At 58.9% G+C, this 26,810-nt stretch overlaps 3 protein-coding genes across 5 annotated transcripts; 1 reads left to right on the forward strand and 2 right to left on the reverse strand.

The window, feature by feature from the left end:
* Positions 1–1,196: 1,196 nt before the first annotated feature.
* Cnot3 (CCR4-NOT transcription complex, subunit 3) lies at positions 1,197–14,577 on the forward strand. 3 transcript variants are annotated; one of them, XM_013027763.1, is made up of 18 exons: positions 1,197–1,232; positions 5,294–5,368; positions 5,485–5,552; positions 5,802–5,876; positions 6,006–6,095; positions 6,272–6,400; positions 6,490–6,585; positions 7,996–8,218; positions 8,316–8,449; positions 8,794–8,850; positions 9,646–10,027; positions 10,149–10,272; positions 10,639–10,837; positions 12,213–12,312; positions 12,414–12,612; positions 12,730–12,862; positions 13,449–13,574; positions 14,211–14,570. In XM_013027763.1, exons 2-18 carry the CDS (start codon positions 5,344–5,346, stop codon positions 14,307–14,309), a joined length of 2,259 nt encoding a protein of 752 aa, XP_012883217.1. In that variant the 5' UTR covers positions 1,197–1,232; positions 5,294–5,343; the 3' UTR covers positions 14,310–14,570. The 3 variants fall into 3 exon arrangements, with proteins under 3 accessions (XP_012883217.1, XP_012883218.1, XP_012883219.1); XM_013027764.1 differs by lacking the exon at positions 1,197–1,232 and having other exon boundaries at positions 5,151–5,368; XM_013027765.1 differs by lacking the exon at positions 1,197–1,232 and having other exon boundaries at positions 7,999–8,218; positions 14,211–14,577.
* A 2-nt stretch (positions 14,578–14,579) lies between these two features.
* On the reverse strand, positions 14,580–18,663 carry Leng1 (leukocyte receptor cluster (LRC) member 1). The gene is made up of 4 exons (XM_013027804.1): positions 18,501–18,663; positions 16,686–16,865; positions 15,344–15,588; positions 14,580–14,837 (listed from the first exon to the last, which is right to left on the reverse strand). Exons 1-4 carry the CDS (start codon positions 18,630–18,632, stop codon positions 14,621–14,623), a joined length of 774 nt encoding a protein of 257 aa, XP_012883258.1. The 5' UTR covers positions 18,633–18,663; the 3' UTR covers positions 14,580–14,620.
* A 425-nt stretch (positions 18,664–19,088) lies between these two features.
* Tmc4 (transmembrane channel-like 4) lies at positions 19,089–26,631 on the reverse strand. Its single transcript, XM_013027814.1, has 15 exons — positions 26,553–26,631; positions 25,746–25,963; positions 24,547–24,688; positions 24,094–24,323; positions 23,860–23,981; positions 23,485–23,632; positions 22,262–22,429; positions 21,952–22,115; positions 21,045–21,171; positions 20,788–20,885; positions 20,311–20,494; positions 19,977–20,107; positions 19,716–19,871; positions 19,450–19,528; positions 19,089–19,301 (listed from the first exon to the last, which is right to left on the reverse strand). The coding sequence occupies exons 1-15, from the start codon at positions 26,629–26,631 to the stop codon at positions 19,233–19,235; spliced, it is 2,115 nt and encodes a 704-aa protein (XP_012883268.1). The 3' UTR covers positions 19,089–19,232.
* Positions 26,632–26,810: the final 179 nt, after the last annotated feature.

Genomic DNA, 26,810 nt, shown 5'->3' on the forward strand with positions numbered 1-26,810 from the left:
CACACCATCTGTTCATGAGCAAAAGGGGTACAGAATGCTTCCGGCACCCTGAGCCCAGGAGACTCAAGATCCAGAGAGATGCAGACATTCAAGGTGAAAGTTACAACCGACAGGGCTCCTCTCTCAGGAGGGTTAGTCCGGAAAGTTTTCTCCCTCCGAAGGACCGCGCCCACGTCGGTGCGGAGCCGGCATTACAGAAACACCTGCGGGGCGGAGGAGCGCGGGCCCGCCACGCACACCTGTGCACCGTCCCACACTGGGCGAGCAGGTGCCGCCCGCTCCCCGGCCATTGGTCTGACTGCGAAGAGGGGTGGGGCCTTCCTGCCTAGCTCCGCCCTATCATCCCGGCGCCCGTCTTGATTGGCAGATGACTTCAGTTCGAGCCCTCGCTTTGAAGGCACCTGTCTGTCTCCCACTAAGTGTGCGGCTTTCAACGCCTACTCTCCACGCCTTTCTCCGTTTGCCTCACCCTCTTCCAGCCGATGGAGTCAGGGCCGACTATACCCCCTTACCTAATTCAAAGCAGCTCAAACTTGACGGAGGACTTCCCGCCCCTGGTCAGCCTGGCTCCTCCCCCTAACCAATTGGTTTTGGAGAGGGGGGGCGGGTACATCCAATCAGCATGACCCAAGCCCTCTGATTGACACATGGGCCCTCGCGCTGGCGTGTTGTGCCCTGAGGCGGGAGGAGGAGGAGGAGCGAAGAAGAAAACCTAAACCAATCCTAGAAGGCTGAGCTGGAGGCCAATCGAACGCCGCGCCTTGCAGCTGTCAGCCAATCACAAAGAGGGGGCCGGCTTCTTCCTTCCCACGAACCAATAGGACACGTGAGACGGTGAGGAGCGACGTGCGGCGGGAGCAATGACGGGCCTATATTTGGGGCTCGGGGGCGGGTCGGCGCCAGAGACGAGAAGAGAGGAGGGGAGGCCTCCTCCGCCGCCGCCATCTTGGACCGGGCCCGGTCAGCTTCCGCGGAGCCCATCGGTAGACGCCGCGGCTTCCCTTGAGCCCCGACCCCCGTCGTCAGAACTACCCCGGGCCTGCTCTCCCCCCGCCTCACTTCCGCTTCGCGCCGCTATCGCGATAGCGCCCAGGCCCGGGGCGCGAGAAGAAGGCGGCGGGCGCTCGCCTCCCCCGCCTGTCGCGGTACGCTCCTCAGCGGCGGCGGCGGCGGCAGCGGCGGCAGCGGCAGCGGCGGCGGCGGCAGCGGCGGCGGCGGCGCCAGCTCTTGTGGTGAGAGCGTTAGGCTCGACTGGGCCGAACCCCTCCCTTCCCCGGCGCCGCCGGCCGCCCCCGTCCGGGTCCCGCCGCCAGCCGCGACCCGGTCCCCGGCCCGGCCGCGCGCCCCGGCAGGGCCGCCGCCTCCGAGCCCGGCGGCGCGGGACTCCAGCGGCCGCCGCCTCCCGCGTGGCCGCGCGCGGGGCCCGGGTGCCCGCCCCCTCCGCGGCGGCCGGCCGGGCTGGAGGAGCGGGGCTCCGGGGGCCGGGCCGGGGCAGGCCCCGGCATCCCGAGACGCCTCCCCCCCCCCTCGGGTGGCCGCAGATCCCTCCGCACCCGAGGGTCGGCCCGGCGCCGAGCAGGGCCGACGAACTCCCCGAGACCCGCAGCTCTGCTTGAGTTGGAGCCCGAGCTAAAGTTTGCAGCTCTTCCCAGCCCGGGTTCAAGGCTGCCCGGGCTTCAGCTCTAGCCCCTCTTTGGAGTGAGTGGGTTTCGAAGGCCCTTGGCATGGTGGCTGCCAGCCCCCCCCCCACCCCCCGCGGGTACAAACCGTGCTGTCAGCGCCATGAGTAATTGGTGTCTTGGAGCTATTGAACATCCCAAGATCCGGCTGTCTGCTGTCTAGGTGGCATCGTGCAGGTGCCACGCTCCTTGGTGAGCTCGTCTCGCGGGCAGTGCACACACCCCTGCCTAAGCAGTAGCTGCCTTTCCATTGGAGAAACTGTCACCTCCCCCAGGTGACCCCTGTCTTTTTGGTATGGGGTCCCTCCCCTCACCTCCATGGGTTGTGGCTTGAGTCTGAGCTCCCTTTCCCCCCTCCTTGGGGGGGTGTTGTCTTTCCAGGAGCTGAGAATCCTCCCCACTCCCTTTGGTGTTTTGGTCAAAGCCTTCCCTTAGGAGAGATGAGATGGTCCTGTCCCTGAAGCCCAGTGGGAATAGCAGATGGAGGATGAGAGTTTGCACCTGTCCAGTCCACCCTGTTGTCCCACTGTAGAGACTTGAGGCTTCCAGACCTCAGGTTCCTCTCCCAAAGGATGGTGTTCTCCCTGAAGTGGTGCTTTCTTCCTAGGAAGGCTTTTTTCCTTCATTAGTGTTGCTGCTCCCAGGGTCAGAGTTCTGGTCTATTATTTGATTGCCATGATTGTGTAGATTTTTCGATGTCCTCTTTTTTATGTCCCCATTGGGATGTGTGAGCACCCCCTTGATCATGTGCGCCCCTGACCAGTGCCTCTCACCCTGTTTGCTACATTGAAAGCCGCTTGTAGTGGGGTGAGCTGCTTGGCTTCACTAAAGTCATCTTCCCTGGGACTAAAGGTTCCTCCTTAGGACAGGTGAGCTCTGAGTCCCTCACCATTGGTGTTGAGCCCCTCTTCAAGGGCAGTGACTGCCTCAGCCCAGGAACTAATGCATCTCCCTCCCAGTGGTGCCCACCCCACTGGGCAAGCTCCTCGTATAAGAGTTAAAGCTGGGCTGGGAAGTTGGCTCAGTTGTAGAGCGCTTGCCTTGCATGCCTGAGGCCCTGGGTTCGATTCCTTAGCACCACATAAGCAAAAAGAAAAAAGCCAGAAGTGGCGCTGTGGCTCAAGTGGTAGAGTGCTAACCTTGAGCTGAAGAGCTGAGGGACAGCGCCCAGGCCCAGAGTTCAGGCCCCATGACTGGACCCAAAAAAAAAAAAAATTAAAGCTTTCCTGGGTGAAAGGTGCCTTATGTCATGCCCAAGACCCTTCCTTGTATGAGCACTCAGCCCCAAGATTAGTTAGTCTGTGCCCCTCTTCAGGCCTCGTGTGGCGGTGTCTTGTCCCCTTGGTGAAGTGGTAGAGGCTCTGTGTTGGTTGTTCCTCTGGGTCTGGGTACTGCTCCTGTGTGAGAGGCTAACTTGAAGTTGTGCCTTCTCCGTGGATCCCCATGGCTGAGCTTCCTGGACCAGATTCCTCCAGTGCCCCCTCCCCCCAACAGAGGAGCCCTGTATTCTGTGAAGCTGCCGCTGCCTCAGATTGGCCCTGTGGCCTCCTGGGGAAGGGGGGTCTTGATGGATCCTCTACCCAAAGGCTCCAGTACTAGCCTCCCTTCTCTCAGCCTTTGATGAGAGGTCTACGGGGTTGCCAGCAAGTCCTTGCTGAGGGGCATTTCTTTGGAGGGAGAAAATCATTGCCTTGGGCTGGGAAGGTGGCTCAGTAGTAGAGTGCTTGCTTTGCATGCATGAGGCCCTGGGTTTGATTCCTCAGCACCACATAAACAGAAAAGGCCAGAAGTGGTGCTGTTGCTCAAGTGGTAGAGTGCTTGCCTTGAGCTGAAGAGCTGAGGGACAGTGCCCAGGCCCAGAGTTCAAGCCTTCACCGTGGCACAGGTGTGCCCCCTTGGTATCTGAAGCAAAGCCCCTGGTACCTTCCTGTTATGTGGCACCTTACTGTACCTAGTCTTGGACATCCTCTTTCCTACTGCACAGCATAGCCTCCTGGGATATTAACCCCTCCCTGTGCCAGGTCCCAACCCCTTCATTGTCCCCTCCCTACAGTATGGAGGGCCTCATTTGGGCTGTGAATCTCAGAGGTAACTTCTTCAGGCTGGATCACCTGTCGGTGCCCCTCTGTGGGGCTCTTGTCTAACATACTCGCCCCCGTGCAAAAAAGGGGCTTTTGAGTGTTAGAGTGGTAGAGCCCAAACTCCTTGGTGGCAGTGCTTACACAACTCATGCTAGTGTCTTATCCAGGCCCTTCTATGTGCTCCCTGGATCAAAGGTACTTGCCCCACTCACCCGAGTCTCCTCTGGGGGATTGACTCTCCCCTGGCTCCTTTTCCCGGTTGCCTTGCCTTTCTGGAGATGTGTATGTTGATGTTGGGCTGAGGGTTCTGTCCCTTGTTTTGCCAGGCCTTTTACTGAGGAGAGTTAGGTTCCTACTTTATCCACCTCCACCCAGAGGGGACCCCATGGAGTCAGTGATTCCTGTCTCTCTGAACCTCGCATTCTAAAGCTTGCTCTCGAATGCTGGCCCATGCCCCATGCTGGAGTTGCTAACCACATAGGACAAAACAAAATTGTGCTGGGCAGAGTGGCGCATACCTGCAAGCCTGGAATCCCAGCACTTAGGAACAGAGGCTAGCCTGAGCACAGGACGGTCCTGTCTCAAAAGAAAGAAAAATGAGTTCTTCAGTTGCATCAACCATAGTTCAAGTGCTCCATGGCCATCTGTGCCCGTGGGAAAGCCCATGGTGTTCTGTTGACAGGGCCACTTTCTCTAGTGAGGACCCTTCTTAAATGGAGGCTCTTACTCCTGGGGGCGGGACTGGGTCTCAAAGAACCTCTGCCGGCAGCTTAAAATTGGGGTAACCCTCCCTAGACTGTGATATGGCTTTCCTGGTGACTCCCTGTCACCCTGAGGCCCTTCTGGGCAAAGATGCCCCCCTGTGAAGTTTTGGGCACCTGCCTTGCTGGTTCAGGTTTCTCAGTCTAAATTACCAGCCCATTTGAGATGGCCTTCCTGTGTGTGCAGACTAGCTTTGTCCTCACCTCTTGTCTTCATAAGACTTCTGTCTCTTCCCAACCCCTTCAGGGACCGCTGTTTACTCCCAGGTCTGTGTCCTTTCTTGGTGTTTCGGTTGTAGGAATTTACCTCCTCCTGGTTCAAGAGTTCTCTGGGGAATAAGTTTCTTGGAGGTACAGAGTGCCCTGCCTGTTTGTAAGAGTGGCTTTGGCTCAGTGTGTAGACACAGTATTGGGCCTCGAGTGTCCTCTGGATAGGATAGGGGATTTCTGGCCTGATGCTTTGTCCCTGAAGTCACCTGTGTGCTTCCTGAGATTATCCCACTCTGAAGTAGCTTTAAATGGAAGCTAGGGAAAAGAGATTCCAAGCTCTGGGGATTGTCTACTTCTTAGCCACAGAATGTATCTTGTCTCAATCATTTCTCTGAGGCCTGTTGACCAGACCCTGTGCTGGGCAGTTGAGTGAGAGTAGAGAGAATCAGGCCTGGTCTCTGTCAGCGGGCAGTTAAATGCGTTTTCCCTTCCAGCCCCATGATTTTTTCCTGATGTCTGTGTCTCTGGGTTTATAATTGCCTTCCAACCTTATCCCCAGCAGCGTCCGTCTCCAAGAGAGTATGAAGACAGCGTGTCTGTAGGGCAGGGAAGATGGCGGACAAGCGAAAGCTCCAAGGTACTGGACCAACTGGCCTTTGTACACAGAGCCATAGCCCTCTCTCATGGGAGCTTCTCTTAAATGCTTGCTACCTTGGCAGGACTCTATAACAGTCTCCCTTCCTCCCCGGCCAGGTGAGATTGATCGCTGCCTCAAGAAAGTGTCCGAGGGTGTGGAACAGTTTGAAGACATTTGGCAGAAGGTATGGAGTAGGGGCTGGTATGGGCCCTGAAAACCTGGGTGTGCAGGGAAGAGAACACCAGAAGAGCTTCAAGGTCTCTGGACATTGACGGGGAGACAGGCTGCTTGTCCTGATACTGAGGACATGAGGGAAGTGGCTCTAAGACCAGTTGGAAGAAGGGGTCCCAGATGCTTCAGCCCCAGAGAGGCAAAGACTGGACCTTGGCCACAGCAGCTACCCTCACCCTAACTGTAAAACCTCGTCCCTCAGCTCCACAATGCAGCCAATGCCAACCAGAAAGAAAAGTATGAGGCTGACCTAAAGAAGGAGATTAAGAAGCTACAGGTGAGAGGCTAGGGCTGGATGAGAGTCCAGCAGGCAGAGGGATGGGGTGGGCCACTGGGGAGCACAGCTTGCTGGTGGGGACGGGGCCACTCCCAGGTCTGTGGTTTGATTTGCTGTGCCCACTTGTAGCGGCTGAGGGACCAGATCAAGACATGGGTGGCATCCAACGAGATCAAGGACAAGAGGCAGCTCATCGATAACCGCAAGCTCATCGAGACGGTAGGCGCCTGGAGCCGGGGCCCAAGGGGTGGAAAGGTGGCAAGATTCTTGGGACCTTAGAGGCAGGTGAGGTCCTGGGACAGGGAAGGACAGAGCCTAAGAACCAGGGCCCTCAGGCCCTTCTCAGCTACTCCCACTTTGCGAACCCAACCCCTTGCCAATTTCACTCTCCACAGCAAATGGAAAGGTTCAAAGTTGTGGAACGAGAGACCAAGACCAAAGCTTATAGCAAGGAGGGCCTGGGCCTGGCGCAGAAGGTAGACCCTGCCCAGAAGGAGAAGGAAGAAGTTGGCCAGTGGCTCACGGTGAGTTAAGACAGAGAAGGTGATGCGCTTAGGAGTCCTGCCCCACGACCATGAGAACCCTGGCTAATGGCTTCCTCCCCACCCCCTAGAACACCATCGACACCCTAAACATGCAGGTGGACCAGTTTGAGAGTGAAGTGGAGTCACTGTCGGTACAGACACGGAAGAAGAAGGGCGACAAGGATGTGAGTGGGGGGAGCCTGAGTCTGTGGGGCAGGGGTGGGGTGGAGAGGAGGCACTTGATGTGCAGGAGACACTGGATGCCGTGGGAATTGGGAGCATAAGGAGATGGGTCGGGCTGGAAAGGCAGGGTCTGGGACTTAGCTGAGTGGGCAGTGCAAACGGGGTAAGATAGGATCTTGGAGCACCTACATGTGTGGGGCTGTGCCAGGCGCCAGTGGCTCATGTCTGTCATTCTAGCTACTCAGGAGGCTGAGATCTGAGGATCATGGTTCAGAGCCATCCCGGACAGAAAAGTCTGTGAGACTCATCTCCAGTTAATACTCAGAAAAACTACAAGTGGGGGCTGGGAAGGTGGCTCAGTGGTAGAGCGCTTGCCTTGCATGCATGTGGCCCTGGGTTCGATTCCTCAGCACCACATAAGCAAAAAGAAAAAAGCTGGAAGGGACGCTATGGCTCAAGTGGTTGAGTGCTAGCCTTGAGCTGAAGAGCTGAGGGACAGCGCCCAGGCACAGAGTTCAGGCCCCACAACAGGACCCCCCCAAAAAAGAAAAAGAAACAGCTATAAGTAGTACAATGGCTCAAGTGGTAGAGCAGTATTAGTCTTAAGCAAAGAAGTTAAGGGACAGCCCAGAGTTCAAGTCCCAGGACCAGCAAGAAAAGAGAGGAGTCAGGGGAGATAAACTCAGGTCAGCTTGGATGCAGAGTAAGTGTGGGACTTGAAGGAAGGCTGCATAGCACCCCAAGAGCCTCAGGTCCTCGGAGAAGCGCATGCAGACAAAGCAGGTACTGGAGGTACTGGAGTCCAGGTACTGGAGTCCCAGCTTCTGCAGCTCAGCTCTAGGTGTGTAGGTGTGAGGCCCAAGGGATGGGGATGAACTCCACTAGGAAGGAAGCTTAGGGGTAAGGATGAAGTGGAGGTGGCCAGGCTTCTAGGGTCTTAGGAACCAGGGGATTGGAGAGAGGATGACAGGTCCTAGAGAGGATTGAGGTCTTCTGAATATGAGCAAAGTGGTGACCAAGATTATAATATAGCAAGTTCCCCACCAATGGGGACTGCCTTTAAAGGAAGGCTGGGGGTGGGGTGTGTCCCAGAGCGAGGTCTGCGCCTGGGTGGCTCAGTTGAGAGAGGTGGCTGACTGATGGTCAGATGCAGATGGAGGCTGAGTAGTGAGCTGGGTCTTTTCCAGATTTCCAGGCTGTCCAGAGGCAGGGCCAGTGTGGGTAGGGAGCAGCCTCAGAGTGGTCCCCACTGGGACGGAGGGTGGGCACACTCCACACTGCCCCGCCTCAGAAGGGGCCAGAGTGGAGCCTGTGGGTCACGGTGGGGACTGGGGACTGAGGACAGGTTCTGTGGGGGCAGGAGGGCCGGGCAGGTGCTGTGCAGCCCCTGAGCCTGGCCCTGGGCTCGCCAGCAGAAGCAGGACCGGATTGAGGGCTTAAAGCGGCATATTGAGAAGCACCGCTACCATGTGCGCATGCTGGAGACCATCCTGCGCATGCTGGACAACGACTCCATCCTCGTCGACGCCATCCGCAAGATCAAGGACGATGTTGAGTACTATGTCGACTCGTCCCAGGACCCCGACTTCGAAGAGAACGAGTTCCTCTATGACGACCTGGACCTTGAGGACATTCGTGAGGCCGGGGGCCTGCATGCATGTTGTGGGGGGCGGGGCTGGGCTGCAGCCTCGCCTGTGCCAGCGTGCTCAGCACACCCACCCTGCCTCCACAGCACAGGCGCTGGTCGCCACCTCCCCCCCCAGCCACAGCCACATGGAGGATGAGATCTTCAACCAGTCCAGCAGCACCCCCACCTCCACCACCTCCAGCTCCCCCATCCCTCCCAGCCCAGCCAACTGCACCACGGTGAGGGCCTGCAGCTGCCCTGGGAGGGGGAGGGAGCGGCTGGGGCCTTCCTGGGTTTCATACACAGGCTCAGGGCCTGTGTAAGTGTTGGGTGTTGAAGGTGGGAGGTATCTGAGGTACTTGGGGTGGGGATCCCGTAAGGAGTGGGAGTCCTAAGTTTTTTAGAGGATTGGCGGGAGCCAGATTTGGGTGGTTCCCTGGAGAAATGAAGGTTGGTTGTTGGAATAGCAGGGTCCAGGTCCTTAAGAGGTTTGAACTAAGGGGGGCCTTTGGGCCCCTCAGGGATCGGCATCTCTGTGGAGACCTTTGAAGGATCAGTCTCTCATAACCCCTCCCCCCTTCAGGAGAACTCTGAAGACGACAAGAAGAGAGGACGGTCCACAGATAGTGAAGTCAGCCAGGTGGGTCCGAATCTGGGATTACTGGCTTGTCACCTGTTTGTTCTGCAGTCCCCAAAGGCTCACTGGGTGCTAGTCCCAGGCTAGGTGCAGTGTCACCCTGATGACAGCACCTGTGGGTGGTCCCCATGGCCTGTGCCCGGCGTGCAGAGGCGGCAGGCCACAGGCCCAGTGTGACAGGAGCTTGGAGTTGTGTCCGCGAGGCACGCTCGGGCTTGGGGGCTCAGGGTTTGGCTTCATGGAGCAGCTCTGAAGGGGCTGGAGGTCAGGGCACCTGAGCTGCGCTAACGCTGCCAGGCCAATTTCTGGGGCGACAGTCCAGGAATTCCTCTCACCCCTAGTGAGCCCTGCTAGCCCAGGCCAGGGGCAGAGTGGGCTCCATGGGGCTGCTGTGGGAAGGGGAGACTGAGGCAGGGACTCCTAGGTGTGGTGTGGCTCTGCCCCACTTCCCTGGCCCCTTGGTGCTCAGTGAGTAGAGTTGTGTGGCCACACTTGGCTGCTGTGGGGTGTGGGTCCCTGATTTCTGGAGTGCTGTCGTGGCTGGGTGGCTTTTCATGGTCCTTTCATTAGTCCACACTGCCTGGCCCACATGGAGACCTTTGGGGACCTCTGTTAGTCCCCTGCCACTGGCCTCAGTTATGTGTAGGCCTGGTGCTGGGAAGGCTGCAGGCAGGCAGGAAGGGCAGCAGGGTGGGATTGAGCTCGCCAGCAGTCAGAAGGCTACTGGCGCCCCAGGACAGGGGGTGGGGAGGGGGGACTGGCGGCACAGAGCCCTAACCTCTGTCTCTCCCTTTGCAGTCTCCAGCCAAAAATGGCTCCAAGCCTGTCCACAGCAACCAGCACCCCCAGTCCCCAGCCGTGCCACCTACCTACCCCTCCGGCCCCCCACCTGCCACCGCTGCCTTGAGTACCGCCCCTGGCAACAACGGGGCCTCCAGCCCTGCAGCGCCGCCCAGTGCCCTGGGCCCCAAGGCCAGCCCAGCCCCCAGCCACAGCTCAGGCACCCCTGCCCCTTATGCTCAGGCCGTGGCTCCGCCCACTGCCAGTGGACCCAACACTGCCCAGCCCCGGCCCCCCAGCGCCCAGCCCAGTGGAGCAGGTGGTGGAGGCGGCGCTGGGAGTGGTGGTGGCAGCAATAGCAGCACAGGAGGCGGCTCTGGCAAGCAGAATGGCGCCACCAGTAAGTAGAGGCAGGATGGCATGGGGCTGGGGAGGGTGGGGGGAGCAGGGTGGGAGGCCCAGAACAGGGTGCACAGGACAGGAGCCGCAGGCTGCCTTTCTCATATGCTCTTCTTCCCCAGGTTACAGCTCAGTCGTGGCCGACAGCCCTGCGGAAGTGGCCCTCAGCAGCAGCGGGGGCAACAGCACTAGCGGCCAGGCCCTGGGGCCCCCAGCAGGCCCCCACAACCCACCTCCCAGCACCTCGTGAGTGTCACGTCTCACCAGGCAGGGCTGCCGGCAGCCGTCTTCCACCACAGACACACCTTCACTAGCCACAGAAAGGGCTGTTTACTGTGAGGTGACCCTAAGTCCTGCCCTCTGCTCCTCCATACACCAAGGCACCCCTAGTGCTGGACAGGAGGCCCTCCCACCCTGGCCCTGGCCTGGCCACCCTGCCCCGTCCTCTGTAGCCCTGCGGCCCGGGGTTCCCACCTCCATACGCTGCCTTGCTGAGTACAAAGCCCCAGAGACTAGTTGTCCCTTTTCCCAGAAGAGCCACTGCCGTGGCTGTGAACCCTCAGCCGCCCCTTGGGTCGCACCCACCCTCAAGGACGTCCATTCTCTTCCCAGCAAGGAGCCCAGTGCAGCAGCCCCCACAGGCACTGGGAGCGCCGCCCCAGGCTCAGGGAACACCTCAGGAGCACCCAGCCTCCTGGTGCCGCTGCCCGTGAACACCCCCGGCTCTCCCACACCCAGCTTCAGCGAGGCCAAGACAGCCGGCGCCCTGCTCAACGGCCCTCCGCAGTTCAGCACCACCCCGGAGGTCAAGGTGAGCTCCAATGCCCCAAGACACCCAAGGCCCTGTCTTAGCACTTCAGTCTTTGCTCCAGAGGCTTCCGCACCCTTTCTGCCACACCTCTTAACCACCTCCTTCCTCCCTTGAGCCAGGCTTCTCTGGCTTTCTGCTCCTTCTCTCCTTTCTCTTGCTCTTTCCCCATCACCGCTGCTGCCTTCACCTTCGTGCTGGCCGCACTGCCCTTGCTCTGCTGTCTGCAACCATCTGCATGGCCTGCCTTAGTTATTTCCCCTGGATGCGTCTTCATCTCTTCTGTGGCGCAGGTCTCGCCGCACTGTGTTCTACCAGGACACCTGCTCCGTCTCCTGTTTTCTTCTCTGCCACCGTCCTTGTCCTCATCCTCTCTAAGAAACCATTTCGACTGAGAACACATGTTCTGGTCAGCCCTCAGCCCAGCTTTGCTGTGTGGCCAGTGTTTTTGCCCTTAGAAGCTGGCTGCCTGGCCTCCAAGGGCTGCTCACCCCTGATCTGGAAGGGTCTTAGGGCAGGACTGGAGTTGTGGGAGGGTGCTGATCCAAACAGACAGGAGGCTGGTGGTGGTACTCGGCAGGACTGAGAGCAGTGTCCCCTGTGCACGGGGCCGTCTGCCCAGACTATCCAGATCCACGTTTCCTATGCCTGCCTGCCTTCTTCTGGAGACGGGGGATCATTGTAACACCCCTGCTGCACTGGGTCCTTTGCCAGACCCACCCTCAAGTCCCACGCGAGTCCCCACAGAGTGATTGGAAAGGCACTGAGGGCTGGAAATGGAGTGTATGAACCTTACTAGCAAATCTCAGTTGAGAGATCCAAAAAGAATCCAGTGTTAGAGCCTCTGGGTGGGCGGTGGGGAGCCTCTTCCAGGCTTTGAGCATGAGGGCTGGGGAACAAAATCACACCTCACTAGAAAAGTGGCTGCATGGAGTGGGAGGGGAGGGCTTGGCCTGGGTGCTCCTTGTGGCCAGGTGAGCACTGTGTCGGGTGGGGGCTCAGCCTGCAGGGCCCCAAGGAGTGTGTGAGGTCGGCTGTTGCCCCCGCTGGCAGCCCAGCATACAGTGTTCTTCCTACCCTGGCTCAAGTATGCCAGTCCTAGAGCTCAGACTTGGGACCTGGCTGCCGCCCTAGGCTTTTGTGCTTTGTGCTCAAGGCTGGTGCACAGCCCACTTAGGTGCTGGTTTCCAGTGCTGGGGTGTGCAGTACCCACGGCTGGCTCGCAAGCAGAGCCCCTGTGCACGCGTCCTCGGAGGGAGGCTCCATGGCCGCGGGGCTTTGGTGTCGGGACATCGTGAATAGGAAGAGCAGGCAGGAGTCCAGGGCCCTGCAGAGGAGCCCAGTGTGAGCCTGAGGCCCGGGCCTGTCCTCCCCGCAGGCCCCTGAACCTCTGAGTTCCCTCAAGTCCATGGCGGAAAGGGCAGCCATCAGTTCTGGTATTGAGGACCCAGTGCCCACGTTACACCTGACTGAGCGAGGTGAGCGTCCAGGGTTGGTGTGGGGGGTTCTGCTGGAGAGGTGGGGCTGGTCCCTATCCCACTCTCATCCTCGAGGGGCCCTGCCCCACTCCCCCCCACAGACATCATCCTGAGCAGCACGGCCGCGCCGCCCACCTCCGCCCAGCCTCCCCTGCAGCTGTCCGAGGTGAACATCCCGCTGTCCTTGGGTGTGTGCCCCCTGGGGCCCGTGCCCCTCACCAAGGAGCAGCTCTACCAGCAGGCCATGGAGGAGGCCGCCTGGCACCACATGCCCCACCCCTCTGACTCTGAGCGCATCCGGTGAGCGAGCCCGGGACAGGGTGAGGGCTCCTTGCAGGGGGCCACCTTCGGCATTCTCCCAGCCCAGCCCAGACAAGAGCCAGAGGACACCGGACACCAACCCTCCCCTGTTCACAGGCAGTACCTCCCCCGGAACCCCTGCCCGACGCCCCCCTACCACCACCAGATGCCACCCCCCCACTCGGACACGGTGGAGTTCTACCAGCGCCTGTCAACCGAGACGCTCTTCTTCATCTTCTACTATCTGGAGGTACAGCAGGGCCCCCGGGGCAGCCTCAGGCCCCCCGGCTCCGCCGCCACCGCCGCCGTTCCCCCTCGGGCTGAAGGGGTGAGGTGGGTGTCCCACGGCGGCCTCTGGGACCGCACTCTTCCCTCTCCCAGCCCTGGGCCCCTGCTCCATTCTGCCCAGGGGTGTCCACTGTTCCGCTGAGGCTGGCCTCTACTGCAGCCCCGTCCATGGCCCTGGGCCCCGGCTAAACCCAGGAAGGCCCTTTAGTCCAGGATGTCCCCCTGCTCTGCGGTGGACACTCAGGCCTTCCAAAAGACTGGGGGAACCCTACCCCTCTTTGATAAGCATCCTAAACTATCTCCTCTCCACTCGCTGAGCTCTCGTCATGCGTTAGCTTCTCCTCCTTCTTGAAAGCAATTTGCCTCCTTCGGTCTCATTTTCTTCTGGCCAGCAGTGGGACGTTCCACCCCCAGCACGATCTCCACACGGATCGTCCTGCCAAACATTGGTCTGGAGCCGGGGCCCAGCCCTGCTGCTCTGCCCATCCCTGTCCCCCAGCCCTACTCAGCTTGGGCCCCCCTGATCCCACCCTCTCTCTCTACCACAGGGAACCAAGGCGCAGTACCTGGCAGCCAAGGCCCTGAAGAAGCAGTCGTGGCGATTCCACACCAAGTACATGATGTGGTTCCAGAGGCACGAGGAGCCCAAGACCATCACCGACGAGTTTGAGCAGGTGAGGCCTGCCATCTACCCTTCCTCTCCCTGTCCTCACCCGCATCAGTCCAGCTGCCCTGGGCTTGCCCTGCCCCTTCCCGCTCCCATTTCCTGACCCCCAGAGTGCAGGGCCGTTACTTACTGGAACTTCTGCCCCTAGCCCAATGCCACTGCCCTGGGCTGCTTCTGTGTTTGTTTGTGAAGCGGGTCATGAGTTGTAAGGATTAAATGAGTTTATAACATGTGAAGATCAGTGCCACATACAGCAAGTGTCACAGAGGTGGTGTGTCATGGGCTCGGGTACCAAGCCCCCTCGGTGCCAGTCCCTCTCACACCTGGTGTGGGCTTCCTGTGTGTGGGTCTGGGCCTCCGGTTAGTGTATCACCTCAGGACACCCCATCCAGAAAGCCGTATGCCGCCCTTGAGCCTAGACACAGAGCCAGGGCCCCCAAGAGCAGCCGGCCAGGGCCAGGCACCCCAGAGCCACAGTCCCCGTTCCACTCCCTAACATGAGCATGAGAAGTGGGGGAAATGAGCCCCATACATCCAGTTGGCCTGGCACCTCTGCACCACACCCTGTCCTATGTCTGTCAGTCTGGCCCCAGACCCCAGCCTGCCTTCGCCTCCACTCACTGCACGCTTTCTCCCCGGCCAGGGCACCTACATCTACTTCGACTATGAGAAGTGGGGCCAGCGGAAGAAGGAAGGCTTTACCTTCGAGTACCGCTACCTGGAGGACAGGGACCTCCAGTGACACCGGCCCCGTCCCGCCCTTCCCGCATGCTGATCCCCTCCCCTGCCCAGGTGAGGGCCCGGCCCTGAAGATGGGGCCCGAGCCACGGGGCACCCCCTCCCCCAGGAAGCAGGGAGGGGGCCGGGAGGTTTTCTCTTCCTCTCAGCCCCACCCTGGGGGCCCGGGGGCGAGGGCTGCCCCCTCCTCTCCCCAGTGAGGGACATTTTTTGGTAAACCTATTTTCATTTTGGAAAATATTTATGAATAAATAGTTTTATATGACGGCTGGTGGTAGCAACCTCTCTTGTATCCTACCCCATTCCCCCCAGAAGTTAGCGAGCAAGAGGGGGGTCCTGCCGGCGGGGCCGCCTGGCCAGCTGGGGGTTGAACTGGGAATTGTACCGCCGGCGTCGGTCATCCGTCTCTTCCTCCTCGGGCTCACCTTGGGATGCCCGGCCTTGAACCCGCGCCAGCAGGGCCTCAGCCCGCACTCTCTCGGCTGCTTCCCTCCGAAGACGCTCAGCCCGAAGCTGATCCAGGGTTGGGGGCCTGGAAAAGGGGGAGCAAGGTCAAAACACTGCACAGCACGGCCCTGGGGTCCTACCCTGTGCATCTCCTGCTCGTCAGCTGACCCCTGAAGCCCTGGTCCACACCCTGCTCCTAAGCTTGCTAGAAGCAAGCCGTGGGTGAGCCCTGGGTAAGGCCCGCCTGCCCTCCCAGTGGGAAAAGCACATGGCACACAGTGATAAGCGAATCCTCTATATGGGCCTGGCATCCCAGGAACCTAAACCCTGGTTGTTATCTAACCCAGTGGTCTTCATTCTTCAAACTTGAGAATTTCAGAGGCCTTTTTACATGAGGGTTGTAACTATTCACATTGTGAGTTAGAAACAAGTCCCAAAGCCACAGGCGTGTGTGTCATTGCTGGGATCCTCTAGGAGTTCTCTGGGGACCACAATGCTGAGCATCCTGCTCTGACGGCCAGCCTGTGATGCCCCTTGGCGGCTGACCCTGGAATCAGCCTGCTTTGCTCTGGACTGTGTCTCCATTCTTACTCTTTGGGGCGCTGCTTCTCCCTGGCAGGATGGCTTTCTTCCATGCTGTGCTTCTTCTTCTTTCCCAGATGCTTTTGCATCTCCCGCAAGGGGTCTAGACGGCTCTTGATCTTCTCATCTGGGGCTGGGCCAGGCGGGGGACCCCCTCGCCCTGGGGGGAGTTGGTACCAAGGGGGTTGAGTCTGGGCCTCTGCTGCACTCTGACCCAAGTATGTCAGGATGCCCAGTGCTTTCTCTTGCCTCTCCTGAGGGGGTAAGAAAACAAGAGCTGAGGCAATAAGACACAGCCTTCCTTTGTCCCTCATGAGCTCTGGTGGTGGCAACGGGAAAACGCCCAGACCTAGGTTGGTTACTCAACAGTTGAGAATCAGAGGCCAGTCCTGAGCCAGCTGTCCCAGCTCTTGGTGAAGCACAGCACAGCAGCTGAACTCTGGCCCTGGGAAGAGGGGACTGGAGCTGGCACCCGGCTCTAATCACATTTTAAAAAGAAACACCAGGCTGGGCACCAGTGGCTCATACCTGTAATCCTAGCTACTCAGGAGGCTGAGATCTGAGGATAGCAGTTCAAAGCCAGCCTGGGCAGGAAAGTCCGTGAGACTCTAATCTCCAGTAAACCACTAGAAAACCGGAAGTGGCACTTGCCTTGAGCTGAAGAATGCAGGGACAGCGCCCAAGCCCAGAGTTCAAGCCCTATGACTGACCAAAAAAAAAAAAAAAACAGCCAAGCACCAGCGGCTCACACCTGTTAACCTGGCCACTCAGGAAGCTGGGATCTGAGGATCACAGTTCAAAGGCAGCCTGGGCAGGAAAATCAGTGAGACTCTTATCTCTAATAAACCACTCAGAAAAAGCCAGAAGTGGTGCTGTGGCTCAAGTGGTAAAGCACTAGCCTTGAGCACAAGCAGGCTCAGGGACAGTCCAAGCTCTTAGTTCAAGCCCCAGGACCGGCAAAACAAAAACACACCAGGCACGGTGGTGCACCTACAACACTTGGGAGGCTGAGGCAGGCGAACTGCAAGCTGGAGGCCAGCCTGGGCTTTATGTCAATAAAATCCCTCTGGCATTCCTACAGGGTTCACCCCAACTAGGGCTGGGGTGTTCGGCATCCTCTAACCAGGCCTGTGGCTGCCCACAGCAATAACCCAACTTGCTGGGTGCTTCATCCAGTTGTGCGTCTTCTGTGTGAGCCCACCTACCCCACCCCCACAGCTGCCTTACACTCCTCCACCCCAGCCTAGGCACAGCATCCCCTCCCACCTCTGCCCAGGATGCCTGGAAACTAGGAATAGGTCTGTGACCGGGATTCCTGGACAGGAGGAAGAGGTGTGTGAGGCCAACTTACTTTCTCCTGTCGTTTTTCTTCCTCATACTCTTTATTGCCTCTGGTCACTCCTTTCCCTTCTTCCAGCAGGTCCCGGAACAGGTCCACAGGGCCAGAACTTTGAGCTCCTGCCTCTGCGGCTTCAAGTTCAGGCAAAGCGCAGTGACTCCTGGCTTTCTTCCGTAGGAATTCTGTGCGGGCCTGATGGGGAGGAAATTACAATCAGGGCACTGAGAACCTAGAGGGGACCTGAAGGTCTGTGAGTCTGGTGCCAACTCTAGAAAGCACGGCAGTCCACAGCGCTGGGGGGCTACAAGAAAGGGACCTTGGGGGGGCTGGGAAGGTGGCTCAGTGGTAGAGTGCTTGCCCTGGGCTCGATTCCTCAGCACCACATAAGCAAAAAGAAAAAAGCCGGAAGTGGCGCTGTGGCTCAAGTGGTAGAGCGCTCTCCTTGAGCTGAAGAGCTGAGGGACAGCGCCCAGGCCCAGAGTTCAGGCCCCATGACCAACCCCCCCCAAAAAAAAGAAAGAAAAAGAAAGGGACCTTGGGGTGCAGGGACCCAGAAAAACCATTGTCTCCATCCAGGATGGAAATGTAGGTTTCCTCATGTTCTGAATCACAGCATCCCCAAGCTAGGGTAAGGCTGTACAAAGAGCTATAGGACTGTGTGTATAGCTCAGTGACAGAGTCCTTGCTTAGCATGTGTAAGGCCCAGGGTTCATTCCCCAACAACACTTCCACCACCACCTCTTACCGCCCCCCCCCCGTGTGTATGCACGCGCACACGCACGCACACACACACACACACACACACAAAAGCAACCATCTGAAATCCAGGAGTGGCTCCAAGTCACTATTCCAAAACATCTAGGAATTCTTTTGTGTGTGCTGGTACTGATTCTTGAACTCAGGGCTTTGTGCTTTAACTGTGTTTTCACTCACTGACAGTGCCCAACTGAGCCACAACTGCAGTCCAGCTGTTTGGCTGGTTAACTGGAGATTAGTCATTGTCTGGCTTCAATGAGCAATTTTTTTTTTGGGGGGGGGTGTCTGTCGTGGGTCCTGAACTCTGGTCCTGGGCGCTGCCCCTCAGCTCTTCAGCTCAAAGTGAGCGCTCTACCACTTGAGCCACAGAGCCACTTCCAGCTTTTTCTGCTTATGTGGTGCTGAGGAATCGAACCCAGGGCCTCAGGCAGACGAGGCAAGTACTCTACCACTGAGCCAACTTCCCAGCCCTCCGTGAGCAGTTTTCTACTGACAATCGTTGAGTTTTAAAAGCCGGTGGCTCACACCTGCAATTGTAGCTACTTGGGAAGGGGAGAGTTGGAGGCTGGAAATTCAAAGCCAGTCCAGGAAAGAGAGTCCACAAGACTCCCATCTCCAACAAAAATGCCCGACTAGAGGCATGGCTCACTGGTTGTGAGTTACTGAGCGTTAACACGAAGCCCTGGATTCAAGCCCCGATGTTTGCACACTCATTCACTCATACACGGATACACAAGGAGTAAATGAGGACTGAAAGCTGGGCGTAACTTAAGCTTATTAAGGGGTTACACACAAAAGCTGGGAGATTGGGGTGTCTGGGGCAGGGTCGCCCCGAGAACAGAACTGGCTCATCCACTCTCCCTTCTCCGTGCTAGGAGATAACGGCCAGTGCACGGAGCGGCCGACACGGGGTGCGCACCACAAACGGGGCGCTTGTTCAGAAGTAAAGAATCACAGCTTTCCGGAAATAAAGCACTGGCACCCCGCCTACCGCGCCTGCGCAGCACCCGCTTCCGGTTCCCGCAGGCGCGGAGGGCGGCCCGGGTTCCGCCCGCCGCCCTTCCTGCTTGCCTCTTGCTGAGCGAGCAGCACTCTCCGCTCGCGCTCCTTCTCCTCCTCTCGGGCCTGGGCCTCGTCACGCCGCACGCGAGCGACATTGTCCTTATTTCGGACGTGCCAGCTTTTTTTGGGTAAGATATTCATGGCGCCGCAGCGATCGACGTCCTGTCAGACCCGCCTTCTTACAGTTCTTATAGGCACAGGAGCGGGGTGGGGAGGGGAGGGGAGGAGAGGCCCGCCCCTCTTCCTTTGGTCCTGTCTTGTGCACGGATTGGCCGTAGACTAGTTAGCCCCGCCCCTCTTATTTTGTAGCTGTATACGATTGGCTAGCATGTCCTTCATCGCAGCCAATCCCAGAAGCTCGACGTGTGTTGTTGCCTAGCGACCGCTCTCGCCAGCGTTTGAGTCAATCACGAGTAGCCCCGCCCCAGACGCTGTCAACGTAACCGCCAATTGGCTGGCACGCTCGTCGGGAGTTCTTGGGCGGGAGAGCCCTCGACCTAGACGTGCCAGTACGTTAGGTTGGCGTCGGGACGCGAGTTGCAAAGCGCTCAGCAGCCCTGGTTGTGTTTATTAATGTAATCAAGAGGTTCTACAGGGAGTCGGGACTTGGCGGCGGAGGCTCTGGGGAATCTTCAGAGTTAGGACTCAGGAGGGGGGCATCGTTTAACACAAGTCGGAGTTCGGGCTTATTACCAAGGGGTCTGGACCCGAAGGCGTCCGGGACGTCGTTACACAGGCCGCTCAAAGGGCCCCGTTGGCGGAGCTCAGTGCCACGGCTCGCTGTGCCAGAAAGACCTTGTTCCGTGCTTCCTGGGGTGACAAGAGATGAGGGTGAGACACGCCTCCTCTTCTCTTCCCGGGATCCAACTAGGAGGAGGAAGAGGAGGAGGAGCCCTTCCCTCCCCTTTTATCCCCTCCTTTTTCCCCCCTCCCCTTTCCCTGCACAGGCCTGACTCACCGTCTCTATCTGGCGTTTAAACTCCGAGATGAGGCGCCCATAGGAGTTGGCCAGCGCCACGGTACACGCCATCAGGATGCTGACGAAGACAGAGAAGCCCAGAAGACACACGGCTCGCTAGAAACTCGAGGCCCAGCCCTCAACCCCCCTCCAGCCCCTCCTCTCCGGAGCCCAGGGGCCGCAGCCCCTCCCTCCCACAGGTGACTGACCGACTCCCAGCTCACACACACTCAGTAGTCTGGTACACACACACACACACACCTCACCTGGAGAGCAGCAGAAGGGGCACAGCAAAAGCCTGGGAACCCAAAAAGAAAAGAAAGTTCTGGGCAGTCTGAGGGAGTTTTTCAATGGACTCAGGAATGTGTTCCCAGATGGACGACTTCCCCCGGAAGGGGCCGCACAGCTTGGAAGGTGGGATCCTGCGGGCAGAGACAGGATGGGCTCAGATAGGCTGGAATGGGAGTCCTGAACGAAGCAGGGAGGGGGAAAGAGGGAGGGAGGCCGGCCCAGGCTCTCACACTCACAGAAAGATGCTGTAAAATACGGTCACTGCGGAGATGGCCAGGCCCAAGAGCAGGACCAGGGGGAAAAACAGATTGGCCGTGGAGGTACGGAAGGTGCGGGAGGCCGGGGAGCAGGTGGAGAAGAGGGTGAGCTGGCAGGGAGTAATGTCGGGAAAAGGAGCTCTGAGACCCAGCCTGTCCCCCGGCCTGGCCTTTCAGCTTGTCCGGGAATCCGGATCCCCTGGGGTCTGAGGCCCCAGCGCTCAGACCTAGCACTCCTGCCCCACCACCCTGCTGCCCCCAGGACCCCAGCCCTCGCCAGCACCCCACGGGCTCACACTCTGTGGCCCCTCACCTTCTTCAGGCTGAAGAGCAGCAGGAATTTGGCGGTGTTGAGCAGAGGCAACAAAGGGCAGAAGAAGCTCCCCACCCAGACCACGGTCTGCGCGTACAGGAGGCCCAGTACCTCATCGGGCACCTGGAACTCCTGGATCCCCGCCAGGCGCCCCAGCGCCCCCGGACAGAGGCCGCAGAATACCCTGAGGGCCGGATGGGGTGGGGTGGGCTGAGAAGGGCTCCATCCAGCCCACCAAGCCAAAAGGAACAGGTAGAAGGGGTGGGGCTTTTAATATGTCCTGTAGTCTGGGTGTGAGGGGGCGGAGCCTGAGGGCCCAGAGGTCCCCAGGAGTCAGGGTCAGAGGTTACAATATAAGTCGAGTGACGGTGGGAGCCTGGGACCTAAGACCGGAGCCCAGGAATAAAAAGAGAGAACTAGGCTGTGGGGGCGGGGCCTTAACCATGGGGCGGGGCCGCGGAGGGGTGGAGCTCTCACTTCCTAGGAAATTGGATGAACAGCATGACTGCCAGGCCAGTCAACAAATCGAAGAGCAGGAGTTTGTACATCTCCTGACCCAGCTTAGTCTCCCAGCACTGATGAAGGGAAAAAATCCAGTCAGCGTGTCCCCTAGACCCCCGTACTCAGAGGCCTAAACATCCAAGGCTTCAGACCCATCCACAGGCTCCGGAGCCTTTTCTAGCACCCACTCTACGCCCAGCACCTTCAGCTGTATCTCAGGCTGCATCGCTCACCGGAAGCTCTTTGTAATTGTACCCACAGGGCTGGCACGCCTCTGCTTCCACGTTGCCCCCACAAGTGATCTGGTTCCAGAGGGAGATGAGCAGGAACAGAAGGGAGGTGAAGCGCAGAGTCACTGTCCTGTCCGGGGAGAGCAAGGGAGGGACTGGCAATGACCCAGAGCCCACTACAGACTAGTTCCCCTCTGTGTGGTGTTCCCCATGATTTTCATAGATTGAAGAAACTGAGGCTGGGAGCCGATGGCTCACGCCTGTCAGCCATTCAGGAGGCTGAGATCTGAGGGTCGCAGTTCAAAGCCAGCTGGGGCAGGAAAGCCCATAAGACTCTTATCTCCAATGAACCACTCAGAAAACTGGACTGGCGCCGTGGCTAAGTGATAGAGCACCAGCCTTGAGCTGAAGAGCTGAGGGACAGCACCCAAGCCCAGAGTTCAAGATCCAAGACCAACAGGAAAAAGAAAGAAAAGGAAGGAAGGAAGAATAAGGAAGGAAACAGAGGCTCAGTGTCACAGTCAGATTTGAATTCAGAACTCTAGATATTCCCATATCCAAGGGAGTGTGTGTGTGTGTGTGTGTGTGCGCGCATGCACGCGTGCGCTCGCGCATGCAGGTACTGGAGCTTGAACTCAGGGCCTGGGCACTATGCCTCAGCTCTTTTGCTTGAAGCTGATACTCTACCACTTGAACTACAGCTCTGCTGCTGGCTTTTTGGTAGTTAATTGCACATAAGAGTCTCATGAACTTTCCTGCCCAGGGCTGTGAGCCATGATCTTCAGTTTCTTGAGTAGCTAGGATGACAGGTGTGAGCCACAGGTGTGTGGCCAACTTCTCTGTCTTATTTTGCAAGAACAAACACCCTCCAATAGACCCCATCCCATCCTCCCAGGGGAGGAGCTGGAACCTGAGCAGGATGAGTATGATCTGACGGCTCTGGGTGTAGCCTTCCAGGGGGGCAATGAGCTTGAACACAGGCGGCAGCACGAAGTTGACCCCGGAGATGAAGATGGATGGGAGGTAATCCACCACCAGCTTCAGCAAGGGCGTCTGCTGAACAAGGGATCTCTCCTGGGAGAGAGGGTGGGTCCAAAAAAGTACCAGGCCTAAGGCCCTCCCCGGCCTCTCCCTCCCTTAGGATCCTCCCGCCCCCAGGTCCAACCTGGCTCTCTGAGCCTCCTGCCGCCCCAGCCCTCCGCCCACCGCACCCCGCGCACCTTCAACTCCGCAGTAGCCCCCGTGGCCCAGTAGACGCCATAGAAGGCTGCCCCCAGGAGCGCTAACACCAGCAGGTTGAGCAGCGTCCGCACTAACCATACCCAGGTCCACTGGCCAAGCGTGCGCCCCGCAGCCCGGCGCTGGACCGCGGCTTCCTCCAGCTCCACCTGAGGCCAGTAGAGATGTCCCTTGCCCTACGTTCCTCCGGCCATGTGCGGTGGTCCTGGGCGTGCTGCACACTGAACTGATGCAGCGAGACCTTTGGAAGTGCTGGCTCCAGCCCTCCAGGACCATCCACTGGGGCCATTTGGTGCTCAGGGGAAAGCCCCTCCATCCAAGCCCCGCCCCTCCCTGGCTCCGCCCAGAATCCAGAGGCTCTGCCCCCTCTTTGGTTAGGACCAGGGTCTGAGGTCCTGCCCCCTTAGGCCTTATCACTCTTCTTTGGCTTCATCCAGGACCTGAGGCTCCGCCCCTCCAAGGTCCTGCCCCATATCGTTTTGTTTTGTTTTTGCCAGTCGTGGATCTTGAATTCAAAGCCTGGGCGCTGTCCCTCAGCTCCTTGTGCTCAAGGCGAGGGCTCTACCACTTGAGCCACAGTGCCGCTTCTGGCTTTTTCTATTATGTGGAATCGAACCTAGGCTTCCTGCATTGCACTCCACCACTGAGCCACATTCCCATTCCCAACCCCGCCCCATACTTGGCTCTTTTCAGCCCCACCCTTTCTGGGCGCTCCCTCCCTGTCACATAATTTCTCCCCTCCCCCCATTCTTTGACCTCTGGCCTCCCTAGCTGCGGCCTTCTCGTAGCCCTACCATACTCCAAGGCCTGCCTCTTCCCCCCCCCCCCCCCCCCCCGTCAGGCATGGGTCTTAAACTCTGGGCCTAGGCGCCATCCCTCAGCTCTTCAGCCGAACGCGAGCGCTCTACCACTTGAGCCACAGAGCCACTTCCGGTTTTCTGTTGGTTCATTGGAGGTAAGAGTTTGGCCGATTTTCCTGCCCAGGCTGGCTTTGAACAGTGATCCTTAGATCTCAGCCTCCTGAGTAGCTAGGATGAAAGGCGTGAGCCACGGGCGCCTGGCGATCGGCCTCTTGAAAGAAGCTCCCACCTGGCTTCTGCGGAGCCGCAGGCCCAGGTTCCTGCACCCCACCTGTGAGCCTCACGCCCCGCCTTGGGCCCTACCGAGCCCTGCCTCCGGGCCCCCGCGCCCCCCTCCCCCGCACCTGCAGCTCATAGCGGATGTGGCGCTGGCGCAGCCGCACGTTCTCCTCTCCGCAGAGGCCGAAATCCCAGGCCGAGAACACGCGGTGGCTGTAGCTGGTCAGAGCCCCGGACTCGGCCAACATAGTCTGCCTCAGCCCAGACACGGAGCTGCGGGGAGGGAGGCGGGGGCGGGGTGGGTGGGCGGGGCCCCTGCGGACACCCGCACCGTGAAGGCACGGGGTCCGCAGAGATCCTGGACCCCCCAGGGCCAGCACCCAGTAGGAGGTAGGCCGGGAACGCAGACCCAGGACGTAGGGACAGAGGGGGGAGAGGCAGGGCTCCGAAGCGGGGAGGGGGCTGCGGTGACCCCGTGCCCAGAGTGGGGGGGCACTGACCGGCGCAGGATGAGCAGCAGGCAGACGAAGCCGGAGGCGAAGACGGAGCACAGGTAGGTGAGTGCCAGCGTGGGCCGAGGCGGGTAGAACCCATAGAAGAGAGGGGACCATTCCAGGTAGCCCTGCGGAGGCGAAGGCAGCCAGTCACCGTGGGGCCGGGCGGGGGCCGGGCCACCGGCGCGGTGTGCAGGCCGGTGCCCCGACCAGCGGAGGCCCGCGGTGCCCCTACCTCACCTCTCCAGAGAGCAGGTTGAAGATCTGTGTGGGAAAGGTAACCAGGCCCTGGGCATGGGGGTTGTACGAGCCGCAGGACGAGGCCGGGGGCCCCGGGGGTCCCGGGGGCGCCCCATCCAGCCAGGCCGGCAGCAGCTTCATGCAGACCTCGAACACCGACGCCACCGCATTGAGCAGCAGCAAGAAGCGCAGAAGCGAGAAGTAGCACTCAGTGCCGCCGCCAAACTGGCCTGCAGGGGGCAGCAGAGAGGACTCGGCGTCCTTCCCCAGACACAAGCCTCCTCCCTCAGACCCGGGGCCCGGATTCCTCCCCCCCCCCCCCCCGGCTTCCTCCCTCAGATCTAGGGGTCTGGACCTCTGGGCTTCTCTCTCAGACTTAGGGGTCAGAACCCCCCAGCCTTCTCCCTCAGACCTGGGGGTCCAGGCCCCAGCCTCCTCCAGACCCCACTATACCCCCAATCTTCTTCAGTGTCCATGCCCAGGGCTGCAGGGTTCGCACTCCTTCCTTCATCTTTTCCTTTGACCGGGAAAGCAGCCTGGCCCAGTGGGCAGCCCAAGACCCAGAGGTGTATGCCGCTGGGTCTTTGGACTGGCTCTTCCTGGAACATAAATAAAGTCAGAAAGGGAGCCAGCCAAAGGTAGAAACAAGCAGCTACAAGTAAAGAAAGAAACTGTGGTACACTACAGTACTCATAAACACAATACTCGGCAGCACAAAGGTAGAATACTATGTAGCAGCAAAAAAGAAACCAACCAAATTCATGCTTGAGAGGCAAAGCAGGAAAGAAAAAAAGACTCTAGAGTTGGAGGCAGCAGGATCCTAAGTTCAAGGCCAGTATGAACTAGAAACCTCGTTTTAAAAAAAAAATCTGGGCACTGTTGGCTCACACCTATAATCCTAAACTGTTCAGGAGGTGGGATCAGGATCATAGTTCAAAGCCAGCCAGGGCAGTAAACTCCCAGAATTAACCACCAGAAAGCCAGAAGTAGCATTATGACTCAAAGTGGTAGAGCACTAACCTTGAGCAAAATTGCCCAGGACAGTACCCAGGCTCTGATTTCAAACCCTACCCCTAACAAAAAAATTAAAAAGAAAAAAAGAATAAAGCCAATCATGTTGGTTCATAACCACAATTCCCGGACAAAGACACTCTCGAAAAAAGAGGGCTGGGAAGGTGGCTCAGTGGTAGAGTATTTGCCTAGCAGGCATGAAGCCCTGGGTTCAATTCCTTAGTACCACATACATAGAAAAGGCTGGAAGTGGCACTATGGCTCAAGTGGTGGAGTGCTAGCCTTGAGCAAAAAAAGAAACTCAAGGGATAGTGCCCAGTCCCTGAGTTCAAGCTTGGCACTGGTGGCTCATGCTTGTAATCTTGTAATCTTAGTTACTAAGCAGGCTGAGACATAGAAGATTGTGGTTCAAAGCCAGCTCAGGTAGGAAAGTTTATGAGACTCTGATGTCCAGTGAACCACCAACAAGCCAGCAGTAGAGGTGTGGCTCAAGTGGTAGACAGTTGGCTTCAAGTGAAGAAGCACAAGCAAGAGCTCCCAGGCCCTGAGTTCAAGTCCCACTACGAACACAAAACCCCAGAGAGGTTGTCTCCCAGCTCTCTGGCGGGGTGGGGTGGGATGGGGAGGAGAGGGGCAGGCACTTGCCTGTGAGCCCTTCTTGCCTCCATGGGCCATGGCAGTTCCCGGGAGGGGTGCGGATCCTGAGGCTGCATTGGGGTGACTTCTGGGAAGGATTGGGGGCTCTTCCCTCCATCCTGCTCCTCGTCTTCCACTGCTCCCCAAGGCAGCACACCCGGACCGCGGTAGCGGAGGGTGGCAGCACTGGGGAGCTCATTCAACACAGAGGACAGGGACCGGCCTGGCGGGAGAGTAGAGGGCTGGGGAGGCTCGGATGTCCAGGCCCTAAACCTCCTCCCTCAGACGCAGAGTCCAGGCCCCAGCGTCCTCCCTCAGACTTGGGGAGTCCAGGCCTCAGCCTCCTCCCTCAGACGCAGAGTCCAGGCCCCAGCGTCCTCCCTCAGACCCAAAGGTTCCAGACCCCAGCTTCCTCCCTTAGACATGAGAGGCCAGGCCCCAGCCTCTTCCCTCAGACCCAAGGGTCCAGACCCAGCCTCATTCCTCAGACCCAGGGGTCCAGACTGCTAAACTTCCCCCTCCACAAGAGCAGAAGAGTATCTCCATTCCATTTGAATTAAGTCTGAGGAGCCCAGTGTCCACTTCCTTCTCCCTATTCAGGAGCCTGGGATCTCAGTCCCAACCCTGGCTGGGCCCCTCCTTCCGCACAGAGCTGGTCTCTTATCTCCTCCCTAACCCTGAGCCCGGCTCCAAGGCCCTTCCAATAACGGGGAGAGCCTTTCCCTTCGGCCCTTAGGGCCCCCTCCGCTTGGCCCCCTTCACCAACTCCCAGGTTCTGAGGGGGACAGGACCAGGACTCCTCTGGTGCTTACCTCCTCTGGCCCCCTGGGGGGCTCTCCACCCCCCAGGGGGGCCCCAGGCTCCAGAATACTGGGCCAGGTTCTCCTCCATGGCACAGCTGTTTCCTTGTAACTCTAGTGGCTCCCAGGGTGGAGCCCAGAAAGGGTGGGGCGGTACCTGGCCACCAGGTGGCCACTGGGGAGCATAGCGCACTTCCTAGAGCCCAAGGCCTCCTGGGAGGCGAAGTCCACCGTCAGGTGGCCCGTCACACCGGTCCCGCCTGTGCTTGC

The sequence above is a fragment of the Dipodomys ordii genome, unplaced genomic scaffold, assembly GCF_000151885.1.
Source record: "Dipodomys ordii isolate 6190 unplaced genomic scaffold, Dord_2.0 Scaffold105, whole genome shotgun sequence".
Lineage (NCBI taxonomy): Eukaryota > Metazoa > Chordata > Mammalia > Rodentia > Heteromyidae > Dipodomys > Dipodomys ordii.

Coding starts and splice junctions, on each gene's coding strand:
- Cnot3 (XM_013027763.1), top strand. CDS start 5,344: ATGGCGGACAAGCGAAAGCTCCAAG. Junction 5,369..5,484: donor GGACAAGCGAAAGCTCCAAG/GTACTGGACCAA, acceptor CTCCCCGGCCAG/GTGAGATTGATCGCTGCCTC. Junction 12,613..12,729: donor TCTGACTCTGAGCGCATCCG/GTGAGCGAGCCC, acceptor CCCTGTTCACAG/GCAGTACCTCCCCCGGAACC.
- Tmc4 (XM_013027814.1), bottom strand. CDS start 26,631: ATGGAGGAGAACCTGGCCCAGTATTCTGGAGCCTGGGGCCCCCCTGGG. Junction 24,689..25,745: donor CAAGAAGGGCTCACAGGCAA/GTGCCTGCCCCT, acceptor TGTTCCAGGAAG/AGCCAGTCCAAAGACCCAGC. Junction 22,116..22,261: donor GGGCTACTGCGGAGTTGAAG/GTGCGCGGGGTG, acceptor CCTCTCTCCCAG/GAGAGATCCCTTGTTCAGCA.
- Leng1 (XM_013027804.1), bottom strand. CDS start 18,632: ATGAATATCTTACCCAAAAAAAGCTGGCACGTCCGAAATAAGGACAAT. Junction 16,866..18,500: donor TGCTGCTCGCTCAGCAAGAG/GCAAGCAGGAAG, acceptor CCTCCCCATCAG/GCCCGCACAGAATTCCTACG. Junction 15,589..16,685: donor AAGAAAAACGACAGGAGAAA/GTAAGTTGGCCT, acceptor TTACCCCCTCAG/GAGAGGCAAGAGAAAGCACT.